A 20,118-nucleotide genomic window follows, 5' to 3' on the forward strand; every position below is an offset into this window, starting at 1 on the left:
TAATCACCTGAATTCAATACTTGAAAAATAACTGGTCTGGATGCAGTCCTAGAAAAGGTTCATTTGATCATTGTTGATGAACACAGAATTCTGTCGAAGTCAAGAACGAGAAACTTCGCTCTTTAATCGACAAGAAATATGACCGCCATTGCTGCGGTCGAGGCGACTGTATGAGTTACTTGATTATGAGTATGATTACAAACAAAATAATTAGGACGATACGAAGGCCTTTTACCAATTAATCGCCAAAACAAGTATTAATAAATAGAGAAAATAACGGTACATTGGTTTGAATTTTGACAGTTCACGAAAAAGACGGATCGAATATTTTTTTTTAAACGCTCTCAGTGAACGCGTTAACCGCAAAGAAAATATATCTTTCAAGTGCGACAGTTAACTGCACATCGCGCGTATAATGTCACGTACTGTCCAAAAACAATAAGGTGTCCAATGACAGACTGTCCAATAATAAACTGTGACAAAGAATTGAGCAAATTTGAATAGAGTATTTTTTAAGAACAGGACAAACTCCTCATTAAACCTATTCTTAGCACTCGCCAACTGAACGCTGTGATTCTCGTGAATAGTTTCAATAATCCTTCTGCTCTGGAAGTTACATACTACAAGTTAGTTTGTAAAACGAAGTATTCATTGCGTGCCAGCGAAACTGGTATCAATCGCTGCCGACTTAATTTGAAAGCTATTTGCAACCACTTTAAGATGAAACGGAATTTACCTCACTTGACCTATAAAGAAGCTAATTTTGAGCGCTCATATAACCTGTAATTTGAGTAAGAAGACAGGGTCATCACTTCATCTTGAAGTAATTTATGCATCAGGACGCATTAGGTATAGAGCGCTGAAAACGAGTATCAACCGCCTCTATCTACAATATTGCATAAAACAGCCTGTGTCGAAATAATCGCGGCCGCGTGGTTGTAATCATCCCTGACTTTTTCAGTGACTCTTTTCTTCTCATCGTTTTCCTGATATGAAAATTCAAGAAGCTAACTTTCCAATGACACTTTCTGATCCCGCAACCATATACAGTAACTACATTGCGCACTTAACCGTTAATTTGCGGGCGCGGTATTGCTGTTCATAATTTATCAAACCCGGAAGAAACGTACAACACCGTTGCTGTAAACTTGATATCGGATGCTTGTGATTGGCTGAAATAGTAATTACGCACTTTCATTGGTTGCTCTGATATGAACCGCGCTTTTCGCTGGCATAAAAATATAAATCCTGGAATAAAATTTATTCCAATACTCTCCATCGCCTTTCATTGAGTCGACATCGAGAGAACTTTGAAAGCGTTGTATACCCACCATACCTGGAAACGCAAGAAAAAAACCTTGAAATTTCAAGCTCACTCCAGTTCAAGATGCTGAGAAGTCTATTCATTTTGATTTTATTGCTGGCCATGGCTTCCGCTCTTCAGCCACAAGAGCTTAGCATAAAGGACATCGTGAAAGGTAGGTCATAAAAATATAGAAAAGAAGAGGCAAAGAATTTTATATACTACTGCGGCGTAGAAAATTTGTCGATCACACAGCTATCATGAAATTATTATCTTATGTACCGTCAGTCAGCCGAAGTTTCCGTGGATTATTTTACGCTTGTCTGCTAAGGCGCAAGGAGCCTACCAAATTGAAATCTGTTTGAAATGACCCTTTGTATAATATTACTTTTAGGTACGGACGATCTTTTAAATGCTCGCACTGAGAACATTTTACGTTTGTAGGCTACCAACAGAATGTTTCTTGCCTGCTCTTTGGGTCCCTCTAAACATCACGCAAATTAAGCGGGTGAATTTGAATTATACTGTCGCTCCTACTCCACTTAAAGCTTTTATTCCCATGCGCTCGGTGAAATGAATGACGGAAGAACGCAAAACACAGTGTCTTTTATTTTCGTGCCAAGAATCAGAGAGTCTATCCGTGCCGACCACCAAACGGACCCAAACGACGCCCGCCAGTTTTCAAACGTTCATGCTCTTAGAAATGTTATCAACTCGACGGTTGTTCAAAAATCCGCCAAATTTACAACGGGCAATCGGGGGGGAGGTTTATGTTTGTCTTGCGTTATCTTAATGTCGCTAGCTGGTCCTAAACATTTCCGGGAACAAGAAGTCATCAGAATAACGCAAGTCAAACACCAGGTAAGCCTCGTTCATTTAAATTATTTTCTACGTGTACATTTAGAACAATTTTCGAAGCATTCTCGTAAACCGGGTATATAAATGGCTATCTGCCAAAAAACGGAATTTAACAAAAACTGAGTTCATGTTAGTTGCGTCGAGACAGAAGTTGTCAACATTTCTTGAAATTCCTTCTTTCAGTATTGCCGCTTTCATGTGACGTCATCATTTTCCAAAATAAGAAATTACCAATCCCTCTGAAGTTTTAGTTTCATCAGATGTAAGACCCTTAAATAACTTGATGTTTTTCTACGTTTAAGCTCGACAGGGTTCTTCATTATGTAATAGAGCATGTCTGAATGTCCAAGTCTATGCTTTGTGTGACATAAAAGTGGCGGCCCGAGAAGGCTCTCGAGTAGGTCAAAAGATGAGTTATTGCTCAAGTTTTTGCTAACTAAACAGTTGGTGCTCTATAAAAAGTGTTAATTTCAATGTTTCGGAGCTCTAGAGTAATAACTTTTCGTTTCAATGGCAAAACTCGATGACAGATGTTTCTGTCACTTTACGGCTGCCATGTTTGTGTCCCTCCCAGGGGCACAAACATGGCGACTCCATACAAAGCGCTATAACTTTGAGTGAAACACTCCTCCAAATAACGGGAGAATGGATAAACCGTACAGACCTAAATCTTGGCGAGGTTGTTTATATATCAATCATCTTTCATATCCCAGCTTCTTGACTTAATTCATTGAATGGTTATGATTTTTATTTCTGATGGCGTGACACTGCAAACCAGCCATAAATGACCATCCAGTGAAGCAGGTGTCATCTACGAAATCTCTTGCTGTGCACATCGACCAAAATATGAGCCAGGAATATCATATACAGGAACATTTGCAAAAGAATTGCTTCTGCATTGGGCGCAATCAAGTAGACTACGAGTAGTCTAGTCCCTCTTTCACTTAGTCCGTCGTGCGTGACACGAAAGAAAACTGCGACAAAGAAATGGCCGCGCGAAATCCTGGGGGCCAGGAGCGAATACGACATCTTTTACCTTTAATATATTAAGTGTCATTGTCAGAGAAAACCGGGCAACACCAAAAGATCGAGGTCGGCCGTTTACCTTCATCTTTTCACAGTATAAAAGCTAACCGAAAAGATTAACAACCATGACATTTGCCGAGGTAGGCGTTCGTTTTTCTTCGAGGTATCACCACATCATGATTTTGGCCCCTCAAGCGGTCTAAAATGGCTGAAATTTCGGTCGACATTAGGTGAGCCTAGAAGATACTTCGTACAAGTTCCAGAAAATCTTATTTTCTTGCGATAATATTTGTCCCTTTATTAGTTGACTGAGATATATTTGAGGTCTTTCGCTTTAATTCTACGGTTTTCACGAGGTGCCAAATATCACCGCCGAATCGTTAATGAGCTTGACTCAAATTTTAGCCATTTTCAGTGAGTCGTTTTTCAAAAGTACCGCAGTTTATTTCTACAGAAAAACATTTTTTTGATAGTCTTTTGTACTGTCATCAATATCCAGTTGAGTTAAAATTGGTATCTTCAGGCAAATCGGAGTAATTGGTCTCGCAAAGTCCAAAAAAGTCATTATTCAGAAATATTTCTCGCCAATTTTTTAACGAAGAATATCACCTTATTCCGACTTTCTGCGATTGATATCCATAATTTACTGAACGATCTGCAAAAAATAGCTAGCTGGACTGCAGAAGAGAATATTTAAGCTGTGACATCGTTATTAACTATGTAAACATTTCAAACTCGCCAAATTCTTACATTATCTAGGCTAAATTTTCCCGCAAAATTTCTACTTTTAAAGTCACACTGCGCGCATGGAAAAAGTGGATCCTCAGTTCACCGGTATTTTTTGCTGTTGTGTAGGACAAACTGCAAGTTAAAAGCGAGCGAACGTTTACCCTAAATTGAATCAGCTGCTGTTATGATGTACAATTCTTTACATGGGATGACCCCTGAGGATCTGAGTTCTAAATCTGTGTTTCGAAACGACATAACATCATATCGATTAAGGAATACTGAAAATAAATTGGCTCTTCCGCTGCTTCGTACCAATTATTTGAAGAAGAGTTTTTCTTACAGCGGAGCCAGGTTGTGGAACAGCCTATCCAGTGACCTTCATGCAGCATCATCTTTACATGATTTTAAACTTGACATACATCACCTCAGTTGAATGAGTTTTAACACGGCATCCTTGTAAAGCAGCTTTTAGTATGTAGTTTAGGTTAGTTAGTTTAGTTAGGGATAATTGGGGATTAATCTTTTATCATTTTATTATCTTTGCTGAAGGATTTACCATGTAAAAATAAAGTTACCATTACCATTACATTGTGATGTGAAGATATATGAAATAATTCGTATTTGAACGGCGGTTGCAGATGAAAGTGAAGAATGATCATCGCAGTAAATTTTCCAATCTAAGCAATTGGAAAGAAGAAGCCTGAAAAAATCAGGGCTTCAACGGGATTCGAACCCGTGACCTCCGCGATACCGGTGCGATGCTACCGATGCTACCAACTGAGCTATGAAGCCACACATTGGGAGCGACGTCAATTAATTAAGTTCATATCTTCCCGTGAGGAGTGAAATGATCTGAAGTATATATGAAATAATTCGTATTTGAACTGCGGTTGTAGATGAAAGTGAAGAATGATCATCGTAGTAATTACTGCGATGACCATTCTTCACTTTCACCATTACATTGTCTTATTAAACATAACGCAATGAAACCATAACGCAGTCGCACGTAGGGTCTGGCACGAGTTCTGGCCGTCTGCGAATAAACTTATGGGCTTGAGAAACACCGTTACCTTCCCCTCTCCCTCCTCCATGAGAAACTTTCTGGCCAACTTTTACTTATTTAGGAATTCTTTTTTGTTTTGTTTTCAGAACTGAGGGACTTAAATTCAAATGTCAAGAATGCTAATTCTCCAGGTGAGCCTTGTCCGGGGGGGAGGTACTTTGTAAATCACTGAGTAGGGGTGTGTCGCAAGTACACTGAAACCCTTACCCTATACTAGACATGATCAGCTTGATTTTGCAACTCTATTCTAGCCTAGACACCAAAACCCCTACCCTAAACCACACTAGCTGTGCCATGCAGAAACTTTACCACGTAGTCCAACATACGCTAACTTAACCAATATCTTGCAAAGTTACTTTTGAAGTTTCAATTTTCAATTTGGCCACTTTTCCGGTAAATTATACCTCATTCTAGACCAAAATTGTCCGATTTCCATACCCTACCCCAGTCTCCTACGCAGACACTCTTCGGGCTTGTTACGCAATTGAAGATTGCGTGACGAACCCGAAGAGCGTTCGCATAGAAGGCTATACCCTACCTCAGACTTAACTGCCTGAAAAGCCCGCCCTTCACAGCGGCACAGACCCACATCGCTTACATATAGAAGAACAACCCCCCGGGAACCTTGCAGACTAATGCAAGACAAATAACTGTAAAAATTTTGCAAGGCCATTATAATATAGCTGGTTTTCACATGACGTCACTAAAATTCGAACCACAAAACTATTGATCTTGCTGAGATTTCACTTTAATCATGTATAAGAGTAGCTGAAAACTAATATTCATACAAATTTTCGCTCCGAATAGGTTATTGGTTTTGTGATACACTACGCTTGAATTTCTAAGCTTTTGCGTGACGCGGCATTTACATGACGGCCTAGAGAGCTGTCATGATGGTTAAAAAAGTGACTTATTTCGGGGAACTTGGCTATCTGAACAGTTCATGTCTTAGAAAAAAGTATTATGTTAGTGTTTTAGAGTTCCTCGAGGGATAAATTCGCGCTTTGTAGCAAAACTCAGTGACAGATGTTTCTGTTGGTTTCCGGCCGCCATGTTGGTGCCCATACGGATGGGCACCAACATGGCGTCTCCATACAAATCTCTATAAAATTTGGGTAAAAAATTTCTCCACGTATCTCGCATAAGAAAGATTGCTGTGACCAGAATCTTGGCGAGAGTCTTTGTATATTTACCTTCTTTCATTTCCCAGATTCTGGACTTTATCTATTGACCGGTTTTGATTTTTATTTTGATCTATTTTGAATTGCGTGACACTGAAAACCAGCAATAAAAGAAGCAGCAGATCCTGTAGTGAAAAACCTACTCAGCTAAAATTGACGATAGCAAGGTTAGATTTACAGTTAGAATAATAAATATTTCCTGTTGCTTCTAACATTTCGTCGGGGAATACAATACATAACTGTAGGAAAGACCGTTACAGTTCATGATCAAACCAACAAGAAACAAGAGAACTGGAGAACCCGAAAGTTACATTAAAAAACGAATACTAGGTAGCAATAAGAAAGTATACAAGGTAATTAAAATAATGTCGTAATTAAATAACTGATTAAAGGCTAGTAAGAATCATTCTTTCCAGCCTTCTAACATTTTTTTAATGCATTTTGTCTTCCTCCCAATTTGATTGTGCTTGTATTCCGGGCATCACGTAATTTATCTTGAGCAAGAAGTTTACTACCCCTCCCCCCACCCCACAAATTCGAAGGAGGCCTTACGCCCATAAAAATAGATAAAGAAAAAGGACAAAAATACATATACTGACAAACACAAAAAGTTTAAGCCAACCCGCGCCGTTCTCGCCCAAGGCTGTCACTTTTTTCTAAGGTGAGCTATTGGTTTTATATAGCGCACGCGTAGAGCTGGGCCACAGAGTCTAGTTTTGGCCTTCCCTCTGTCACGCACCGCTGGGGAAAGAGGGTTCCTCTTTCGAGAGTGTAGTCTTGCGTGACAGAGAGAGTGTACCAAGGGGACTAGAAGCGGGATAAAGTAACTTATGTATGTTAGTTTTAGTACACGTTCATACCTCTTTATACTTGGGCCGGCTGCAATTGGCCAAGCTGTAACAATTGTGGTGTCCCTGCTGTTTGTAATCATTTATTTCATTTCATTTTTTCTTGTGTAGCAAAGTGAGTATTAAATAAATTTCATGACGTTTTGTTTCCCCTTAGACCTACCCACAGAAGTTTTGGAGAACTCAAGGGAATTTCCCGAAAAGAATTTTCAACTCCTTGACAAAAGTGAGTTGTAAGATTATTTAACAATACATTTCATAGATAATGAATACTGACACTCTTCAGAGATACTAGACAGGTCATAACAATCGTCTTCAGTAGCATTTTGAAGTAGGTGCTAGAGGTCATTATTTAGACAACTGCTTTGCTTCTCATCAGGAGCCATAATCGGGGACGGAGACCGTAAGCGCGCGCCATTTCTAGTATTGGGGTTGTCCCCATGATATGGGACAATAATTCTATTTTTAGAACAAATTGCGCCATCGCCTACGGCACACGCGCGTACATGCTGCGAGGATTTTTGCGGATGTCGCGCGGGGGAAAAGGCGTCCGAAATTCCCGAAATTTTTCATGTTTTTGGCCCACAACTCAACGCGTTTACGTCTGTTGGAATTTTGCTTAAGTATTTTCGTCGTAAGCTGCTCCAGTTTGAGTGAAGTAAGACAGTGTCGAATTTAGGCATGTTCCGCTGTAAGCTTACATATATCGCTGACCAAGTTGTGTTCCGACGGATGCTTCTTTTACATGAGCTGTACATTACTCCACTTTAAATTTCACATATGTTGAAGATTAACAGCTTTTCCATTACACAGCAAAAAACTAGTTGGATATATTTAGATATGGCAGAGCTTCAGGACGTCATAGTTTCCTAGCTCCTCTTGCCACACGCTTGCGAGGAATTTGTCAGTCTATCGCGACCGAAAAGTAAAACAAAATAATTGCTAGTTTGAGTTTCGCTTGAATTGTAAGCAACGCTTGATGTTTCATCAAGGCCCAATAACTTTACGTCCGTAGATACTGCTCAGTTTTATTCGTGTAAAAATCCAGTAAATTCTCTGTTGTCGATGAATGAGAGCGCCCGCCGATGCGTGTTTTGTACAGTCAGTAAACATGACAAATTGTACTTCCACTGCACTTTCGTGTGAAAGCGTACATCGAACTCAAACAATAACTCTATAGTTTTTAAATATGTTTAAGATTGATAAATGTTTGAGAACATATTAAAAGCTAAACTGAAAATATGTGAACAAAGCAGAAATAATCAGCAAAGTTACGATGACGCTTTCTTTAATCAACTTGGAATAACGATTTCGATTTTGTTGATCGAGTTATCAAAACTCCTTGTCTATTTTCATTTTCGCAGTGTAAAACTTCACTATGCTTATGTTGAAGAAACACACATGATATTAGTAGCCTTTTTTGCGTTCGTGAAATTTGTTACAGCAGCTCAGCACAAAAGATAACGAAAGAAATCTTTGTCAAGATTTGTTGACAATTGAAAACACCGACTCGGACTTGAAAGTGCACGAACTGCACTATGCAAATGAGCTAATTGTACGCGTCAGACTTTCCTTTCAAAAACTTTTGCAAACCCATCAAACAAGCAGAAACAATAAGAAACCGTCAAAACAGGTTTTGGTTATGATGAACCATTGTCTGAGAAACTCACAAATTAACTCGATACCAGAGTAAAGAGTTTTCTTGCTATATTCTTAAGTCAGAACAAACGCAAAAACAAACGCGTAAGCTTACAACCAGCGTGAGCAGATCTTATTATTCATTCCCAGCGCGAGATTGAAGTCTTGTTTTCGACCCTGAAAAACCCACCTTTTCCGTTAGCTCAGAGCATAAAACTACATATAAGCGCCCTGGTTCGTATTCCCTGCCTTATTCCCTGCCATCCCTGTGAAAAATACGCAAGAGAATCTCTCAACTCTCACCATTTGATCACGCAACGTGACAACATCCACGCGAGAGCCCCCGACATGTGCGTGAATCCGCGCGGATATATGACGTCAGGATGGCGCAATTTGTTCTAAAAATAGAAAAATTGTCCCATATCATAGGTACGCGCGAATCCCGAGACTTACGGTCTCCGTCCCCGATTATGGCTCCTGTTCTCATCCGTTAATTAACCCCAAAAATGTCTCGCGACAATTAGGAATGGCTGGTCACAAGATCAAAATTCCAGAGGTATTCGAAAAGAATTTTCAATGACTTTTTATCGAAACTTACCTCAATGTGAATTCTGGGAGATAGTTTCTATTCCCTTTCTCAAAGACTCACTCCTTTAAAATACCAAGGGAACCAGACCTTGAGGACGTTCGTGCTACATGCGCAAGCTATTTATGTCGCAGTGTCATGCCACGTCAAGCATCAGACATACGCGATAGGCCTGAAAATTTGTTACTTCGAGATATGAAACAAAAACCGCGGTTTTCAACCCCCTTCCCACTCTCCATCGGATCCTCATTTTTTGTCATTTACCAACTTTCCAACAAATAATGTTTGTCCTTTTCCAGCACTGAAACAATCAACTACAGATGAAATGAATGGTGTTCCGGGTAAGCGATATTTTATAAGCTATAAATTAAATATGTTTTTGTATCCGTTTTATCTCTTTATTATTTTTTTTTTCGCCATCTAATGACGGCTTTTTTAACGTGAGTGTTGACTTAGGTCTTGTTCTACTAGTTACAAGCATTTCAACTCAAACCCACTTTGGTTGGTTTAGTGGACCTTTCCCAGTGCAACACTACTCAAACCGTGTTCAGATAAAATGGTTGCAGTATTTTAAACCGGGTTGGAAGCTGGTTGAAAGGGTTGATCAACCAAGCCGACTGAAATCGGATTTTAATTTACCCAACCAAAAATGGTTGGTTCCAAACGAACGCGCTTTTGGATTGACACTAAGTAGTGGGCTCTTTTAACTTCAATTTTGTGGACTTCTCTTTCTCTTTGCCTTCTAATTAATTTTATTGTAAATCTAGGAATTGTAATCTAAACATTTTAATCGTAATTTTAAATTTTTAGCAAAGTTAAATTTAAATACACGACCCCACAAACTTTTAGCTTTAATTATTATCGTGTTTAAATAAAGTTTATCTATCTATCTATCTATCTATCTATCTATCTATCTATCTATCTATCTATCTATCTATCTATCTATCTATCTAGTACTCCGGCCCATTCCTCACCGACCCAAAAGAGGAAGTGCAGTAGGGGGAGACATGCGTTTGATATAAGCCCATTCTATTGATTGGTTGATTGGTTGATTGGTTGATTGATTGATTGATTTAATCTTTGATATGTTTATTTTTCTGTGTTTGCTACCACACTGTCGATTCCCTAGAATAAACTCACTTTTCCCAATTCCACTTTTTTTCCTCAGACACGCTGAAAGAAGTTTTTGACAAACCAAGCGACTTAAATGAAGGTCATTCAAAGGCTCTTAAGAAAGGTAAGGCCGTCTCAGTCATACTTTCGGGATTTCTCAGTTCACTTTCTTCCATTTGCCCGGTCGCTTACTTTTGGCAACCTTCAACCCTGAGATATAACGCTTCTATACTTATTTTTTGCAAATTTAGAGAGCACAATCCGGGTATAGCATGTATATTTCCGATTCATAAGATAGCACAGCGATGGACTATGAGCTACAGTTTGCTTATTGAAGTATTCCCTAATATGAAGTTGTTATAGGGACATATCATGAGCTGCGCATTTGTGAACTACTCTTCATATAGCCTTAAATATTTGTTTTTAGAGAGGATTTGTAACGTAATGTGTGTTTTTGTAGCTGTTAAGGAAAAGCAGATTTGTCAAAAATTAAGTTATTTTTGAGGTCTGTTTCAGTTTAACTCAGAGGAACTCGTGCCGTGTCTCCGGGTCGCAGCGTGACAAGACAAGTTCATAAATTCACCAGTGCTAACCGACTCATGTAAATAACGTTTTTTTTCTCCACGACATCTCCACAGATTTCTAAGTTAAATACGCCATTTGAAAAAGTAGGTGAATGTAGATTTCCGCATTACGTAATGATTTACAGACGATGGTACGTCAAACAGCCAAAAAAAAATGACGCATTTACACCTGCCAACTTTTTTTCAGTAAAATGCACGAGAGTTTTCGTCTCTTCCGAAGATTTACCGACGGCTTCCGAAGATTGCCGAAGATTTCCGACGACTTCTGAAGATTGCCGAAGATTTCCTATTATCGATTAACCATGACAAAGTAAACCGGAAACGTGTCACGTCACACAATCTGAACACGAGTTGGCGTCGCGAACTCAATACGCGTAACGGAGTAAGCTTGAAGACGCTTTTTTGCTGTACTCACCAACTGTTTTTCGCCGAAAAAAAATTGAATTTTTATTGAATTGGTTTTTAAGCAATTACACTCGCTATTGTCAGTTAGGCGTGAGAAATTGGTCTGAATGCGTGAGATCACAATTTTAGATCCGCAGGCGTGAGACTCATGCATAATGCGTGAGAGTTGGCAGGTATACGTATTTCATTCTACCTTCCGTTGAATTGCAACACGATCCATTTCAGTCTTTCAACCGATCATAGTGCTATCCAATTCTTGTAAATATTTTTTCTCCATTACATCTCCAAAGATTTGGAAGTTAATTAAGCCATTTGAAAGCCAAGTGAATGTAGATTCCGCAGTACGTTAGGATTTAGAGGCCATGATACGATACATAGCCAAAAAATCATGCCGTTTTAAACCAAAATTATCATCAAATTGCAACACGATTCGTGTATCTTTCAAATATCATGTTATAACCACTTGTTTTCTGCAGCATATCTGCACAGAATTCCACGTTCAACGCGTCAGTAAAAAGCTAAGTAAATGCAGATTCTTAAGAAAATTCTGATTTGGTGGTCAAGATGCACTACGTAGCTCAACTGCCCATTCACTGCGTAGTCTCCCGACATGTCGATGCCATTTTGAATTTCGCACATGAGATTGAAATCGTCGTCGGACGTTACTCTGGATCGAAAGCTCGCACATGCGCAACTCATGATACTAAGAGGGTGGGAGGTTTGAAAGCATTTCACATTTCCCTGATTTTTCTGGCCAAAAGGCTGACTGTTTAATTCCAGATGCACCTTTGATACGAAACAAAGAATTTGAGGATTTCCTGAAGATGTTTACGTTGTTGCGACCCACTTTGGCAAACATCATTTGAAAAATCTGATACATTTCCAAGATTTAAGTCATTATAAAGTTACACTTCGGTCGAAATACCATTTTTGGCATCTAATTTCAACATAAACACTTATGTCTTAAGTGTTTGACTCCCCAATAAAATGTGTTTTGCATATTCTCTCAATATAGAATACATCGCTTATGTAAAGGTTGTAGCAATGACGGGAAATGTTTATGGTGGAGGTCAAGAGCGTCGCTGGGGAGCAAATCCAGAACTGGAGATTGTTCTGAACAACGGCATGAGATATCGAGCAGAGATGAAAGGCGACAAGTATCGAGGTAAACGATACAAAATAGAATTGTACGTCCACAGTGACTTTACACCTCAACTCATCTGCACTCATCAAGACATTAAGGACGTTTATCTCAAGGCTCGAGGCAATGACGGATGGTACGTAGAATCGATCGACACCTACACCGCGGGAACAAATAAAAAGTACATCAAACTAACCACTGATCCAGGCTTCAGTATGTGGGTGGACGACAATGAGGAATATCTTTATCCATACAATGCCAAAAAGCACCTCCTCACCAATGCTGTCGCAGAATCCTGTATCACGTACATACGTGTGGATGCAATGACGGGAGACACGGTAGGAGCTGGTTTCTCACAAAAGTACGGAAAGAAGCACTCGATAGTACTGATTCTATCAAATAACGAGAAACTTCAGGCGGAACTTGAAGGCCCTATGATACGAGACACACCTTACATGCGAGAGGTACACTTTGCAAGCCGGTTTCAAGCTACACAGTGCGTGTCGTTATCTGACATTAAGGAAATTCACCTACAAACTCAAAATGGAGGAGATGACGGCTGGTACATAGCATCCATTCGCACTTCTGCCAAGAGTGGTGACAGGGAGTACGAAGATCTGACAAATGATCCACACCTCAACAAGTGGCTTGATGCTAATGAAGAGTACAAGTATCCTTATGATGCAAAAGACATCAAGCTGACATGGGTAGATCAAGAAACCCTCAATTGTGAATACGGTAAACCAGCTTGTGAATGCAGGGCAGATGTAGATCTTTGTACATTTAACCTTGAAATTGACGAAATTCGAACCTTCACCAGCTATCAAAAATTATCGGTGGATGGACCTACAGGAATTGCTATGCGAGGATCCCAGGGAGTAATCTATTATTTCGATGAAGGTGGGACACCTACGCCACTACAAACAGATAGAACGTGCTCAACGCAGGACAGCACCAAATGCACTTATCCTCAGTTTGTAGATGGTAAAACGTACCGTTTAGCGATAGCTGTCAATGGACAGATTCCTGGACCTACCTTGATAGTTCACGAAGGGCAAACTGTTATAGTTCACGTTCACAACAATCTTACCATTGAGGGTATTTCAATTCACTGGCACGGGATGCACCAGAGGGGAACGCCTTGGATGGATGGTGTAGGACAAGTGACTCAATGTCAGATAGAGCCTCAAACGAGCTTTTCATACATGTACACTGCTAGTCCTTCTGGGACGTTTTGGTACCATTCTCACAGTGGCGCGCAACGAACAGATGGCTTCTATGGTGCGCTTATAGTCAAAGAAAGACGTAAAAGGATGCACCAAATCCAAACTGAACTCCAAAAGCATGGTGTCCATGTTGCATTTGAAGACCTTCCAGACAAGCACACCTTAACGCTTCTAGACTGGCAACATGAGGCATCCTTGGACCTGTTCACAAAGATCCACGCCAGCTTAGGCTTTTATCCAGACAAACCAATGGGCGAGGTGCCTACTCCAGATGATGAAAGGTATGAATCCACCCGTAGTTATGAAGAAGGAGAAGTTGGACCTGTCCCGTATTTTTCTGGAATTATAAATGGGAAAGGCAGGCATGTTGATGTTCCATACATCAAGACAAGACTGAGCATATTTACTGTTGAGGCTGAAAAGACGTATCGCTTTCGCCTAGTTGGAGCCCAAGGACTATATGCTTACAAATTCTCCATTGATGGCCATAAACTAACTGTGGTGGGTACTGACGGCTATTGGCTTGAGCCTGTAAAAGACGTCGATTACATCATAATCCATACAGGAGAGAGGTATGACTTTCTCCTTAGTGCAACCAGTACAAATGGGCCGAATGACTACTGGATGCGTGCAGAGACTCTAGAAATTGATATAAGTGGCGCCGGGCCACCCTACCAGTCACTGGGACATGTGGCAGAGGCTATTTTGCACTACAAACAGCCGGGGGACTCTGATGATCCGAATGTTAATGTACCATCAACACAATACCAAACAATCAAAGACAACTCTCCTCCCATACAGTGCACACAGAATGCCCCATGCAAAGCAGTGAACTGCCCATTTAAGAACTTTCATCCATTATATTACATCACCTGTATTAATGTTCAAAGCCTACGTTTACTTGAGCCAACTCCACCTGATGAGCTTCCAAATGCAAACCCTAGAGAATATTGCAAAGATTGCAGACATTTCATCAACTTTAATTTTGAGGGCAACTCTCAAACAAGTTCAGTAAATGGGCGCAATTTCATTCTCCCGTCCTTTCCTCCTCAAATCGAACCTGAAGAGTTTGAAAAAAAGGACATAAAATGTGATCTTAAGGCCGACTGCAATCCATCGACACTAGAGTGCTCATGTGTCCATGTCATAGACATTCCACAAGGGGAAACTATTCAACTGGTGCTTTCGGCAATTGGTGCTTACCACAACGCCCATCCAATTCATCTTCATGGCCACACATTTCATGTTGTTCATGTTGGATATCCAAAATATAACCAGACAAGTGGTTTTGTTGGAAAACATAACAGTGACATACACTGCGATGATATTGACTGTACTAAAGAGGGCTGCGACAAAAGGAGATGTACCAGACCAAGTTGGAACGTACCAATGCACTTTTACATCGATAGCCATACGGTTAGAAAGGACACAGTTATGGTTCCTGCTGGAGGGTACGTGGTTATCAATTTCCTATCTGATAATCCTGGCTTCTGGTTTCTTCACTGCCACATAGAGGTGCACCAACTCGAGGGGATGGCAATGATTGTCAATGAGACTGATGGCAGACCGATGCCACCACCCAAAGGGATGAACAAGTGTGGAGACTTCGAGATCAGTGTCGAAACGTTTCGCTCGTACAGCTCCAGTGTGATCCATTAACTAAAAAACTGAAGGTGTTAGCATTGTTTGCAGCTACTGGACTGAAACAAAAGATAACTGGAAATAAAGGTAATTTAAAGCACTCCATAAGAGAGTGTGTGGTAACAGCCCTACTTCCATTCAAAAATTAAATTAGGGGCTCGTGTTTTCTATGAGGTGATAGTGCTTGACTGGAGGGCCTTCATCTTGAGCGAATAATCTAATTGTTTTAGTAGAATTCTAACTGAAATATCCTTTACTAGTAAAAACCGATTTCGAATTATTTGTTAACATAGTATTGAAGTTCTAGCTTTAGAAAAATCGCACGAATTGAGTTATCATTTGAAATTTGCAGCTGTGTACGTACGCATCAGTTTGTTTCAACAATTTCGAGATTTTAACGTCAATTGCAAGAAACCGTGTAGTCTTCTAAGAAATTGAAGAATCCAGTTGTTTGTAAATTTTCCTTCGAAACGTCGTGAAAACGAGAAAACGAGAAAACGTCGCTACTCATAGAAAACCGCTAGTGTACGCTAATTAACCGCGCGGCCATGGGCCGAGCGCGGTTCTAGGTTTACCCGTGGTTTATTATTTTTTTTTGTATTTTTTTTGTCGGTGACCAGACGCAGACCTCCGCTCGGCCAAACTTTGAGTCACGCAACGTGTGATGTTTTTCCGCCAGAAGCTGTTAAAACATAAACACACGAACAATTTTACGGATATTGTTTTCTTTTTTGTGGGTAAAATATACTTTCTTTTCGCTTTATCAAAGCGTTGGATTTAAAGGGAATAATAAATACGCTGAAAAAAGGTATTACGTCAGCCATGGAATGCGCTGACGTTGCAGCTTTCACTTTCGCTACGTGACAAATAAGATCGTGTTTACTTTGCAAGTTTATTTCGGAAGAAGCGACGGTGATTAATTTATTTGTAATTTTGCGAGTATTTCTTGCGGTTTTACGCAAATGAAGTAAATCCTTTGACTGTTTCATCGCAGCGAGTTCATAGATCGGAAAGAAAATTAAATGTTTGGAAGCCAAGCAAAGAACGTGTCAGAACGTGCAAAGATTACGTCATTGATAGGGAAATAACCACCGTACTAAAGATAGCCGTAGATAACGCAATTCTTGAATTATGTGACTCGTGTGACTTCTTTGCTAACCCTTAACTCAAGGGAAAAAAACAATTAAATTTAATCGTGACTTTAAAGAAAGAAAGTGGTTTGTAATAGTGTTCGTATCTTCATGCCCATACATATCCCGAAGAAAGTTCCAGATTAAGACTATTACGTCATCGGAGATGTCACAACGGCTACGACTGATGGTGCGATAATAGAGTTTATGTTGATCAAGTGCTGTGATGTCTACAGTAATCAATGAATCATCAAAGATTGCTTTGGAATATGCACTGCGTTGCGACTGTAGTACTAAGAAAACAGTTAAATTTTAAAAGCGCGGTTATAAGATCTAACAGATCTTCTTGTTAACGATTAGATTATGCATGAGCTCTCGATTTCTATCACGCATAGAAATCGAGAGCGAATAATCTAATTGTTTTAGTGTAAATCTGGTTGTCGTTCACAGCTTTAGTCCAAATCCTCTTCAAAGACACTTCGAAAACACAATGAAGCGGTCCTCGCGTACTCTGCTGGGCTACGCACTATCTAATTAACAATTAGATTATGAGCTCGAGATTTCTATCACTTACAGAAATCGAGAGCGAATAATCTAATTGTTTCAGTATAAAACTGTTAGTCGTTCAAAACTATATCTAAATCCTCCTTACAGACACCTCGAAAACGCAAAGAAACGGCCGCCAGTTTGTTAACAAGCTACTGCTACGCTACTCTCAATCTACAACAGAATAGATAGTGAGTAGCGTAGCCAATCAGAGAACGTTATCCTGGATTGAACGCTAGTAGATTTATACTAAAACTCGATAGAAACACGGAAAATGTATTCTATTTCTTAGAGAAAATATTGATCGCAGCTACTGGCTTCTGGACTGTGTTTGCTTGCTGATTGTAACCATGGTAACTAAAAGTGTTCTCAGGGTGGGTGACGTACGTATGTAGTACGTTTGCAAGACACTTTCTCAGATATTTCAGAGAACTTGTAATGGTACGTGTAAGTAATGTCGAGCAAGGATCGATAAGGACGTGAACTCGATGACGGCGTGAAACATTGTCAGGTGTTTCGTACCATTTTTATCGTTTAAAGAAGTACGCAGTGCAGAGTAACTGAGATTGGAACTTTTAAATTTCCTTGTGGCAAGTTTTCAGAAAAGAGATTTTACTTAGTAACGTTATAGACAGACATTTATGTAAGTAGGGTGTCATCAATGCAATACCTGAAGGCAGAATGTCAGGGGGGTTTCATTCATGAGGGCATGAGGGTGAAGGGTGGGAGGGGATGGGGGGAAATTCCGTTGGTGTGTCACACTTCAAAATATATCGAGCTCTTTAGCGACCCTAAGGCTTTCCTGATAGTGTGATAACCACTCTACCTAACTTTCCAAAACAACAACCCCGCCCCATGCCCTTTTAAACATCGTCCCCTTATAACCTGAAGCATGAAAGTGTTAAATCTGTGCATTGTTATTTCTCTGTTTAATGTGGAAAATATTGTATGTAATATGAAAACGCCAATCAGTTAGGGCCATAGGCTTGGTAATTAATAGGATTAATGGCATTGATGCGCAGGTTTTTCTGAGTTTTTAAATTTCTGAAAACCGCAATTACATCTGGTGCTTAGTATTTGGTATGCAGTATTTTAGAATAATTATTAGATTTTGACACGTTTTATTGATTTCTAGTTAGGGTGCTGTTGATTACAAGTACGCGTGTTAGTAACACTGATACTGGTAATCAAAACATTTAGAGCGGTTTACAGTTGAGTATCGTAAAACCAAAGTAATAACTCTGGACATTCACAAATTATTAAGCCGGTCCAATGAACCAATCAAACTCTATGAAAGACATACGTGTAGCTGGCGCAAAGTGCGGGAAAACGTGTGCAAGCGCATCGCCCTTGGTTTTGGTTTTACCTCTGATTGGATGAAAAAGTGGCCCGAGTTTTATGAACCAATCGCGCAGTGTTCTACAACAAAACCAAACAAACGCAAACTATCATGTAAAGCCACAATCCTGGACATACTAATAGCCGACGTTTACAGTAAGACATTTTGGATGTTCATTGTTTAGTAAGTAGTAATTTGGTAAGAATTCTTACTCCATTTCTTATCAGATTACTACTCAAATTTGGGTGAGCCTTTAACATCCATATTGGTATACCAATCATTGTTTTGGTTATTTTATTCTTAATACCAATAAAGACTGTTTAGGTCATTCTACATTTTTTGTATCGATGGTATAGAATAGTTTTAGGCAGAGCTCCTTAAAAGGCAGCCTTTCCTGAAATGTATCACCTACTGTTGAAGTAACGATGACTATTACTACATTTATACCCTAAGAACGATCAAAATACCAAGCAGTTAAAAGCAATAGACTCATAAACGTAATAGTACCGTAGAATTCCGAAAGTAACGCCCCCGTCCCGCCCCCCCCCCAAAAAAGAACCGCTCCCCGAAAGCAACGTTCACTTTTACCTTCCTATTGAACCCCGAAAGTAACGGTCCCCCGAAAGAAGCGGCCCACCAGATAGTAGTGGCCCTTTGAAGAAGTCACTAAAAGAGAAATTCTCTGTTCTCAAGGGCGGGTCATGCGGATGGAACAGCCTGAATGCAGGGCTGAACATTGACTGGAAGAGTTTTCGATCTGCGATTTTATTTGGAACTTGACTGAATTTTTCTCGAAACTATGATTTATCAGCTGTATTTGTCTAGCAGCAGAGTCAAATGATAAGGCGTGGGATAATCAGTTATATAGCAATAAAATGTGACCATTATGCTTTCGCCCCACAGTACCAACCAGATTAGGGCCTATTTTTGTTTATACAGTCTGCTTCGTTTGTGTTGGTAGCTCCAAACATACATAAACGGAACGTTTGATTTCTTGTTTTACGCGTCCGCTTTGTCTGAAACCACTGTTACCATCCGAAAGTAACGGCCACCCGAAAGTAGCGGCCCCTTTTGCCTGCCAAGTCCGAAAGTAACGTAGGCCGTTACGTTTGGAATTCTATGGTATTTGATATGAAGTATTTGATGACAATGGTTATCGCCTGCGGGATTTGTTATATTCATTTATTTCTATTTGATAATCTTCGATGTTATCTAAAAACATTTTATTAGAGCGCTCTTGACAAAAGGGCCATGTGTGACCAACTAGAAAAATAGACTACATCAATAAAGTGATTGATAGATAAACTGATCGTGACCTTGATCGTGTTCCATTTGTTTGGAGTGATGTATGGAGGAGAAGTTCACCCCACCCCGACAACTCCGCATTCCTTATTATAATTACACCAATTATAAGTAAACAGATAGACTACGAGTAGTCTCTCTTTCGACAAGTCCGTCATGCGTGACGCTAGAACAACAACAACAACAAAACAAATGCGAGAAAAATCCTGGGGCAAGGAGCGCGCGAAATTTCGCGCGCTCCTAGCTCGTCCCTGGGATTTCGCGCGGCTATTTTTTCGCGCGGTCTTCTTTCGCGTCACGCACGACGGACTAAGCGAGAGTGGCTACCCGTAGTCTAGTAAACCGAATATAAATTTAGGTTTATATGTTTACATGCAGTCTGGACATTTTGACAGCGTTAATGGTTGGACATAGTCAATTGACAAAACCACTTAAAAATGCTCATTTGATGTTTCCTAT

The 20,118-nt window shown here is 39.9% G+C and overlaps 1 protein-coding gene across 1 annotated transcript; it reads left to right on the forward strand.

The window, feature by feature from the left end:
- The first annotated feature begins 1,246 nt into the window (after positions 1-1,246).
- On the forward strand, positions 1,247-19,666 carry LOC110049861 (uncharacterized). The gene is made up of 6 exons (XM_089293170.1): positions 1,247-1,478; positions 5,066-5,110; positions 7,166-7,234; positions 9,532-9,573; positions 10,401-10,469; positions 12,350-19,666. The coding sequence occupies exons 1-6, from the start codon at positions 1,388-1,390 to the stop codon at positions 15,358-15,360; spliced, it is 3,327 nt and encodes a 1,108-aa protein (XP_089149296.1). The 5' UTR covers positions 1,247-1,387; the 3' UTR covers positions 15,361-19,666.
- Positions 19,667-20,118: the final 452 nt, after the last annotated feature.

This window comes from Orbicella faveolata, unplaced genomic scaffold (genome assembly GCF_042242905.1).
Source record: "Orbicella faveolata isolate gen_17 unplaced genomic scaffold, um_ofav_v1 contig_25, whole genome shotgun sequence".
Classification (NCBI taxonomy): domain Eukaryota; kingdom Metazoa; phylum Cnidaria; class Anthozoa; order Scleractinia; family Merulinidae; genus Orbicella; species Orbicella faveolata.